General features: G+C 34.2%; 1 protein-coding gene across 1 annotated transcript; it reads right to left on the minus strand.

Moving 5' to 3' along the window:
• Nucleotides 1–1,640: 1,640 nt before the first annotated feature.
• LOC140446328 (uncharacterized) lies at nt 1,641–2,345 on the minus strand. The gene has a single exon (XM_072538870.1). The coding sequence runs from the start codon at nt 2,343–2,345 to the stop codon at nt 1,641–1,643; it is 705 nt and encodes a 234-aa protein (XP_072394971.1).
• Nucleotides 2,346–10,829: the final 8,484 nt, after the last annotated feature.

The raw sequence follows: 10,829 nt of genomic DNA on the forward strand, positions 1-10,829 counted from the left end.
CTGTTGCATCATCGACTTAGTAAAATAGTCCACTTTTAAATGTATTCAATATTCAGACTGTTTTGAATATTTCCAGATTTAAAATTTCTTTATTAGATGATTTACTGTCAATAAAAACATAAATTTATGTACATTTTAATTCAAAACCAGTTTATTGTTATAAAAATTGTTTATTGCGGTTAAATAAATCACGTGAAAATGCACACTTTTATTTTTTCCTCATATTTTTTTATATAAATGTAACAATAAAAAACACAACGTTAAGTATGTTGGGAAAGCGTTTATTTTATTTGTGTAACCGTCTGAGACTGTAAAAAACAATGGGAAGCTGTGTTGATAATTACGACAATTGTATTTAACTAACTTTACGTTAAAGTAGGTACGTCGCCTCGTATTTCGGTGAGACTGTGTAAAAATATATTTATCTGTAATAAAAGCAATAAAAAATTAGGCAATAAAAATTAAAATAAAAGTACTCTACCAGGAGTAGTTATTAACTGCAAAATTATCAATGACTGAGATGTAAGGTATGTGCAGGTAATATGGCCACCTTAAGAACTTTTGTCCGTATTTGTGGCCAAATATAATTTTTTTTTTAAGTAACTGTTATTACAGTTACATGGGTTATCTAAATATATATTTATTGTATAATTTTTCAAAAATTGATAAAAATATGATATTTATGACTTAATTAAAAAAATACTGCTATTGGCCATATTACCAACATGGTGTCGCTAATATGGCCACTCTACAGAAAGTAAATTTTTATATCTAATTATGAAGCTTAACACAAAATAGAATAAAATAGTTTCAGATTTTTTAACAGTTTTATTAAATGTTAAGCAAATACAGTACAGAAACTTATTATTGTCTTATTTTTTACAATCAGGGCATAAGAACGTATCAATTTTGTCTTTAGCTGTGAGACCCATGCACTCTTCGTGGATATAAGTGCTACATACGCTACACAGTCTCATATCTACCATCCTGTCTTCCTTGAATAATTTGCAGAACCAAGATTCTTGTTTTTTTGTTCCCTTTTTCTTAGCAGGCAAGGTCTTAAATTTGTTTTTTGGATTGGGTAATTTTCGTAGCATTGGCGAGACTCTTTTACCATCTGTAGTATGCGTATTGGCTTCAATATTTTCTGAATCACTTTTTCCAATACATCTACCGAATAAATCTTTAGTAACAACTTGGGCTCGACTGTTGATAGCTGGTTTTCTAGGCTTTTTGTTATCGTTCTTTATTGCTGCATTTTCAGGTGTTTCGAGCATAATTGTGAATGAAGTATTTTGGATGTTTGAGAAATCACTGTGATCGTCTTCTGAATCAATAACTTCATCACTGCTAGAGTCATGCAAACTAAAGGATAAGTCAGAGTTTCCACTATCAGTGTCTAGAAATGGTTTTTCCGGGCGATTCTTCGGTTGAAAATCCGAAGTAGAGGGACGACAAGAGTTACTACTATCAGTGACCAGACATACTTCTTTTGAGTTATTTTTCGGTTGTAATCCCAAAGTAGAATGACAACGGTAATATTTTTGTTGAATGCCTGAAGTTGATGGCATGGATAAATCATCTGCGTTATTACAAGCGTTAGTTTCTGATAATGTGACATTCTCTTTATCTTCCTGATGTTAGTATGTGATAGTACTAGGGGCAAACGCTATCTCTGGGATAGCTTCTGGGTTGAATGGATAAATTCCCGTTGAAGAAAACCCCAATTTTATATTAGATGAAGTCATTGTTTTGTCCCAAACTGTAAAAAAAATTGCCCCAAATCTCTGTTTGGTAATAACACGATCGCTATGAATAAAATAATATTTCATAACTTCATCATCCCAGTAATATTCAAAGGCTCTAAATACAGCTTTGTCCATTGGTTGGAGCTCGTGAGTAGTATTACTAGGTAAACAGTATAGAGTAATTTCGTATCTTTCGGCAGTTTTTACAATAGTGTGATCCAAATGGCATCTTGCACCATCAAATATGATAATACATGGACCAGCAACCTTAAATTTTGAAAAGTGTTGAAGCCAAACTGAAAACGTTTCAATATTCATGCTACCTTTTGCAGTCATTTGAACAACAGCACCTGGAGGTAGTGAGTCAACCCATTCTGGCTTACTACGTTTACCCTTAAAAAGTACCATTGGAGGGATTGCTGTACCGAGAGCATTACCACAAGAAACAATAGTAACACTTTCTCCATGTTCGTTTGCAACAACATGTACTCTTCTAGCCCCTTTTTGCGCCAAAACTTTCTGCTGGTGGTGAAGTGTTAACCTGCAACCTTTCTCGTCTACATTATATATCCGTTTGGGCTTATCAAGTATGTCCATTTCTCTTAAAATACCTTCCAGCTTAGTAAAATGATCTTATACAATAAATTTATTAAGCTTTTGTGCCCTAGCCGGATTTAAGTTTTGTGCTTTCCTAGGTCTGATTTGAGGATTGCGCTTCATAAAACCACGTAGCCAATAACGACCAGCTATTCCTTTGCTTTCTTGAAAAGGATTTGGGATATTATTGAGTTCTGTAAACCGATATACACACTTACAAAGTACCCCTGCAGTAAGTGGATATTCAATTTGCGAAAGACGGATAATACGTTGAACTAATTCTGCTTCTTGGGCATTTGTAAGTATAGTCTTTCGCCCTAGACAAGACTTCACTTGTTTTCCCTCTTCTAAATCTCGTCGAAGTGTCCGCCTTGGGATGTGATATGTACGACTAGCTGTGTTAACTGCGGTCCCATTTTCCACCGCTCTTAAAGCTGCTGACAAATTTTCTTTCGTCCAGTTGCCTCGTAGGCCCCTGCGCTGATACTGGGGCATTTTTTATTTCTGTAATAAAAGAAATAATATCAATACAGCAAACAAAATATGCATTGTAGAGTAATATGGCCACGTAAGATAAATATGGCCATGGCCATATAACCCTACTTTTCACCTGGCCATATTACTCAACACTGTATTTTGATATTTTGTCTAAGAAAAAATGTATTAAATCAAAATGTATACAATAAAATAAGAACATGTACATGATTTTGAAGGTATACGAAACATGTAAGTACAATTAATATATTAAAAACTTACCTATTAGATTCAGTTAAGATTTTTTTAAAAATTACGAAATTAATAACCAGCTTCTGCAATGACGAGTTTTCACAACAATGGTGTATGGTTCTGACGTATAGAGAACGTGGCACCATCTGTTTAACAATTTCGGCACTAAATGTGTATTACTATGCTAATATCAAGAGTTCTACCGTTTAAACATAAAAATAGTAAGATACCGGTTGGATGGCCATATTACTGTACATGGCCATATTACCTACACCTACCTTATAATAATACAAAGTTTTAATATCCTATTCTTACATTCAGATGTGCCTGGTATTATGTTTGAAAATATGGGCAGTCACCCAGTTGAAGTTCATCGAACTGTTGATCAATCCACGTGGACCAAGAGCCAATGAAAATATAGTATCTCGCTATTTATGACAAATCACAATACGTTATCTTGTATCGGTAAACTTATGCATTTTTTAGGTATAATATTTTATTTTTTTTTATTTTAAACTTTATTTTTCAACGAAATATTGTTTATTTGGATGAGACCTGGTATGATACTCATGACACCGTGAAAAAAAGTTGGACGAATAATAACAAAAAGTGTTCTAATTCAGTACAGCCCAATAAAGGACAGAGAATTATAATTTTACACTGCGGTGGAGAAAATAGATGGATCGACGATGTATTATTAATATCTGCAAAAAAAATTAAAGACACGTCTCTAGATTATCATGAGAATGTGGAAAGTTTAATTTTTTAATCATAGTTTGAAAAATCTCTTCTTCCGAGATTACCTAAATATAGTGTGATTGACATGGACAACGCATCATATCATTCGAGATTAATGGGAAAATTCCAAATATTACTTGAAGCAAATTACAAATTCAAGAATTTTTATTTGAGAACAATTTGTACTTTTAGGTATCATATAGTAAAAAGCAGTTGTTGGAGGTTGTTTATAGTAGACAGTACTAGAAGGAATATGTTGTTGATAACTGTAATCGCAGTAATGGGCATACCGTGCTTAAACTTCCTCTTTACTATTGTACATTGAACCCAATAGAGTTAATATGGACTCAACTTGAAGAAAATATAAGAAGAAGAAACGTGGCTCCTAAATTTTCGTCTAGTGTTGTGCAGTTAATTAGAAGAGAAGTCACAAAGATCACAGCTACCAACTGGAAATAATTCGTCCCACAATGACGTACGGAAGCGAGACATGGGCTCTTAACCAGCGGGAAACGACAAAATTACTGGTACTAGAAAGGAAGATACATTCCGCTTACCAGGGTATCGCGTAACTCGTTGTTGTCCTGTTGTATATTATCAGGTTGAGTTTCTTGTATGGCAAGCTTAGGAACCTGCCCATTTATTTAATTAGGGACTTGATCCGCATTTACCTCTTGGTGATTAAGTTTCCGTTCGACTAGGCTTCTGATGGTATTACGTCTAGTCTCTAGGATAAGATTGTTTCTTATAATTACCCGGTATTGATCAGTCACTCGTTGTTCAGTTACTTGAATTTCTGGGTACTCCTTGCAACATTCGGCATAAAGATTTTGTCGATACCCGATCGTTTCTTGACCGAGGTTTGTCACCTGGTAATAGAAAAGCAAAATATTTTCATTTATGGACGTAGTCCATTTCATGCGCTGCCTCGGTCGTCCTGCTTGGGTGAGCGCCGGCTGATGTTCCAGCGCAGCACCTTCAGCGAGTCGAGGTCTTGGTATTGTTTGGCTTGCTTGTGGTTGTTCTTGTTGTTGTTAGACTGTAGCTGATTGTATGACAGGGGCCCACCTCCTCAGCACCCTGCCACCGACGTCCCGAATGCTGTCACGTCCAGCGCCGGCTCCAGACGTGCCCTGGCGATCCCCAGGTAGCGACCTTAAACATAAACTATTTAACTCCATTTTCATGGGTGTGCATTTTATACCTACTGCCAGGTGTCAATCCCCCATTCGCAGGGGGCCGCGCCTGATAGAAGAAAGAACATAAGATAATAATAATTAATATTAATTAACCCAAGAGGAAAAACACAAACGAGATGGGTAGATGACATAAAAATAATAGCTGGAACAAATTGGAAGTAAGTTGCTCAGGATAGAAATCAATAGAAGGAGTTGGAAGAGGACTATGTCCAAAAATGGACGATACAAGGTTAATAAGAAGCAGAAGAAAAACCTTTCTATCGTGTATTGATCGATTTCAAAGTAGACAAACATCTTGCAGTTTTTGCATTTGTCATTGACATCGTTATTAAAACAATCAAATATTTCACAAAATGTAAAATCCAAATCATATGACACTAACATATGACATTTAAAGTACCTAAGCAACCGATTACATTTTCATTTTCTTTTTGGCAGCGAGTAAAATATTGTCAATTCCAATTTCAGGGCATATTTTTCGTTCTTTTCTAGTTTCTTTCTATAATGTTCATATTATTCTCTTTTAAACAATTTTTCACCAGGTACATGATTTTTAAAAGCAAAATGATCGCTAATTTAAAATATATTGTGACAAGTTTCCCTCACATATTAAATTCAAATTCTCCTGATTGCGTACCCATCTCTTCGGTCTCATCGATTCTTGCATATTATCAGATACAGAGAGTATCAATAAGAGAATAATATCAATAAGTATCAAGAATAACAGTATTATGTGAATTATATTTTGCTAATCAACTGTCTAGTTTTTTCAAATGTCTAGTTTTTAAAGAGTTTATTAGGCGCTTGAACAGTTCAGAAGTTCTTTTAAACTGCAGCTTATATTGTTGGCAATGCGAGTGGCCTCGTACTGTTCACATTCTGTGAGGATGTAAAAAAAGTAAAGTTCGTGTAACCTTCTGGCAAAGGTCTAGTGTTAGGGTTTTCAGGTCGCGCAAGCGCCCCTAACATGACTTAACGACTACTTTCGTAGCCGGGACCGACGGCTTTACGTGCCCTCCGAAGCACGGTGGCAGCTCAGTTAAATTAGAAATTGAAAATTTTGTGAGGATGTGCTTGACGGTGATAAGAATATCGTTGGTCTATGGAGGACATAATATGGCCGTTTGTCAAACGTGTGTGTCCTATCCTCAATCTTCGTATTGCTATCTTCTCTTTTCTGTGCAGGTATGATAGGGATAAGTAGCTGTTAACGTTAGGTTGTATTTTTCTGAGATTTGTGTCTTTGGTGATTCAAAGTTCTTGCCACTTGCCTTGAATATTGCTTTTGAATTTTGGTTTTATATTTTCTTGAAGCTGTATATTGTAGATGGGTAAGTTGGATCTAGATGCTTGTTTTGCAGCGCTGTCAGACATCTCACTTCCCCACCCATATTGTCGGTGGTGTGAGCTATACTTTGATGATTGGCCAAAGGGAACTCAAGAGCTTTTAAAATACTGAAGAGTTCTCCGGAAAACACGCTACATTCGTTGGATATTCGGTATTGTCCTAATCCTGTATCAACTGTAGTAACTTGATTATTAATCTGTGAGCTTTTCCGTATTTGCTTTTCGTGTGATGCCCTCCAAAACGATGAGAAAGACGAGTGGAGACACGGCATCTTCCTGTTTGAGACAGTTTTCCTTCAAATCTTACTTGACTTGTAGATTACTCATTGCTAAATTAATTAATTTCTTAGGTATGCCTAGTTTCTCCAAGGCATTTTATAGTTATAATCTTATAATTATATCATATTATATGTGTCTAAAATCTATAATTAACTGGTTTAATGTTTTTTTTGTATTCCTAATATATTTAATTAAGTGTCTAATAGTGAATATTTGATCAACGATTTATTGTGTTTTCCTAATTCCACAATAATTGTCTCCTATTTAATAGTTCACCTATTTACTCAATCGTTCCAATTGTATTAGAAAAAATACTTTATATCCTGTGTTATTAAGTAATATACCTGATGTTAACAGTAAGTAATATACCTGATGTAATATTTCTGATGTTAACAAATATTTTTTCAAAACTGTCAATAGCATATTGCAATTTCACAGTCCTGTTCAATTTTCTGCAGTTGGTGCAAAACTACCCTGAACTGTACAATTTGTTTCATCGGGAAAAACTTTCCTAATACGAGAGCAGTTCCTAGTTTTCAGTGCGCGTAGCCCCGTAAAAATGTGCGGAGCGTACGTACCGTCCGCAGTGTACCACCCCGATCCAGTGCGCGCTTATCTTTATACTACAATATTAGTTTCATTGCATCATATGTTATCTGTAAACAAAGACTGACATGATGGTAAATCGTAAATCTTTGTCCAATCATATACTAAGTTTTGATTGTCTACTATAGAAAGTAAATTTTCATCCTACCAAGCAATTTTATTTAAAATCGAAGGTGGCTAGTCTTTTCTTTTAATGTTCCGTATCCACTATTTTGTGGGCTTGTTCTATAATAGAGTGACTTTTCTAAATCCAAATCTGTAAAATGGAATTAGATCTGTATCTTTAATGACAGATTTTGACTCCCAGTTAATTTGTTACCCACGTCTCTGAGCCATACAGTAAGCACCTTTTCCACTATTGTCTTAAAGATTTGGTGTTGAATTTTGCTTTTAATATCGTCGCTCCATAGAATCGAATGTAAGTGTCGTGTTATTGTCTTTCCTTTCTTTATTTTATTTGTTACATCCGTTTCATCTGATCCTGCATTTGTGAAAGGTACCTAGTATTTATATTCATTTGTTTATTTTATTTAGTTATTATTTCTCTCCAGGTCTTCTTCGGTGTTTCCAATGACCATGTATTGAGTTGTTAAGAGAGTAAAGTTTATACAGAAGAGTTAAAAGAATTAAGAGCAGAAAATCAGAAGCCGAAGAAAGAAAATGAACCTATTAGAAAGGAAAGCGAACAGACAAACAAGGAAGTTCGAAAATTAAGTACCAGACTTGAGTACCTAAAGAAAGGGAGGAAAAAAGATAACGTGATCGTAACAGATTTGGATATAGACGATAATGAGCCGGACGTACTGAAATCAGTCATATGAAAAATGATAGAGGAAACCTTACACATGCAGGTAGGGATTAGATCAGCTCTTAAGATAGAAGAGAGAACATGTCTGATGCAGCTACAATACCAAGAAGAAAAGTAGAGATAATGATAAATAAAATAAAATTAAAAGGCTTTAAAGAAGAAAAATGTACATAAACGATGACTTGACAATAACTGAGAAAATAATGCAAAAGAAAATTAAGAAAAAAGCACAAGCAACCTAAAAAGAAGGTAAAACATTTAAAAGGGGAGTTTTGGAAGGTTAAATAGATGATACAGTATGGAGATGGAACCGAACAAAAGGGGAGCTAGACCCGCCAGCAAACTAGAGGCGATCAGCAGGGATGGATCAAAGGATAATGAAACTATGGCAATGAACGAGGACATGGAGGGATTATCAATAGAGGAAACAAGGAAAATAAGGAAAAATAAATGTCATCCAAGTACAATCTGGATATGAAACAATATAAAGTGGATAGGGTAAAAGAACCAGTTAATGACCTCTTAAGGAGAGCACGTCAATATATCTATGAAATGTTTTGACACTGTTGGCTATTATGATTGTTTTTGACATCATGGAATTTTATTATTATTTCTGCATGTTGAACGATTTTATGTTAATCTTTCATGTCTGAAAGTATTTTACATGTGTTTTTTTGTAAATGTGCAAATGAACCAGATATTGGCCACACTGTTCGAGTTATTGACACGATATGTATATGATTGGCCATCATTTTTTAAAGTGATATTTTACCATTTAACTCGTAATTTAAGAAAGGTAGGTAGGTAGGTATCTATTTGGGGTAAGCAAGGATTTTGTAATCAGTGTGGACACAAAAAAAACAGCTAGTCAACGTTAACTTTTATTTTTTATTCTGACAAGATACGCAAACATATACTTGATCTGTGTCCCTATAGAATCTAGTTACGCAAGTTACATGGTATGTTCTAAGACACATTTGGCATCTAATGCCTTCCTTATACTCTGTATTTAGTACACATATATAACACATACCTTTAGAAACTTTTTTGATTTTTTGAAAATGTGATGGAATGTTTGATACCAAGTTGTATTTTTAGAGCGCGAAAGAATGTTTGATACCGAGTTCCGATTTTGGAAGTGTGAAGTAATATTTGATAATAAATTATCAGACAGAATTGTAATTTTTGTTGAGGACTGTTTTGTATTATCATTAAATAATTTTCGTTTGGGTACAATTTTTTTCTCAGGGCTTGGAGATATAGCAAGGCGAGAAATATTTTTGGAGATAATCTTAAATTTGCTTCTGGTGTAGGTAAATGCTTGAAAATATCAATATTATTTGATGTTTATTTACAGGTTATTTACAGGGCTTGATGATTTTGTGTGAGAATGAAATTCTGGTGTAAGAACTTTAACAAATTCAGGTAGTGGAGGCTCAAAAACCTCCATATTGTTACTTCTACTTTCCTGGTGTAGAGATGTTAACACTGCCAATGCTTTTTTTTTGACTTTTCTTGATATTCTGCAATAGGAAAGTAAACTTTTACACTTTTTAAAGTTTTTTTGAGGTCATTTCTATGGGTTGTCTATTTTCCTCTTCAGACTTATTTTAAGTTTTAGCTAATTTTTTTATTTTTTTATTATCCGAGATTTTTATTTTTTACTGGTTTTCTTTCATAATTTGTTTTTTCTTTCTTTCAAGTTTTCTCTGTTCTTTTTTACGCTTCTCGTCTAATTTTTTTCCATTTTTACTTTTTCTATATTTCTTCTATCTGATGAAATTAAAATAAATGGGTTGTTTTGATATTGATTGTATTTGTATTTACAAGCGGTAGAAGTCGAAACTAGGATCGAGAATTGCTAAGATTTAACTGTTGAGGTGGGTGCGGGGCTTGTCGCGATCCGTAACGGTTATAAATATTTATATTTATAAATACTTTAATTATTTGAATAAGAATGGCGGATGGTAATGTTGATGAAGATGGTAAAAGAAAAAGCAAAGAGGAGATAGACATATTTAGCAGGAGCAGAAAAGTGAACTGACCACCAGACAGTTCGAAACCATCAACGAATGAAACCAGCAGCCAGAACGAAATGATGGAACTAATGAGACAATTAGCAAGCGATAATAAAAAGAAAAACAAGGACCTGGAAGATATAAAAAATACAATGGGTAATATGATTGAGGAACTAAAAGAAATTAGGAAGGAAAATAGTGAATACAAATTGCAAATGAATGAAATAATAAGAGAAAATAAAAATCTAAAGAAAGAAATGACTACGTTGAACCAAAAAATAGAAATAACCTTGGAAGCATGTCAGAAAGAAAAGAAGAAAAATAGCCTAATAATGAGAGGCTTACCAATAGACACAATAGAAGCAGAGCAACTAGAGAACTTCATAGAAACAAAAATGGGAGTAAAATCAGAAATAAATAGGGTACAAAAGATAAATGAAACAATGTGTGTTATCGAATGTAAAAAATGATATGGCTATAAAGAAGATAGTAGTATGGTAAAAAGTGTATCGCATTTAATTTTTAACGTTTTCTAAATTTGGATTCGGCTATTTGAAACTTTTCCGTCCAGTACCTGGACATGTGTCAAAAGATGCGCAGACACGCTTGCAATACCCTTAACGTTAATTATATTAACAAACTTCTTTCATCCACAACTCCTTTCCCCCTAGTTGGAAATTAGCATCCGTCACCCCTATTTTTAAACAAGGTAACAAACTCGACCCCAACAATTATCGTCCGATTAGCTTGCTGCCAGTAGTTG

This window comes from Diabrotica undecimpunctata, chromosome 7 (genome assembly GCF_040954645.1).
Source record: "Diabrotica undecimpunctata isolate CICGRU chromosome 7, icDiaUnde3, whole genome shotgun sequence".
In the NCBI taxonomy this organism is placed as follows: Eukaryota; Metazoa; Arthropoda; class Insecta; order Coleoptera; family Chrysomelidae; genus Diabrotica; species Diabrotica undecimpunctata.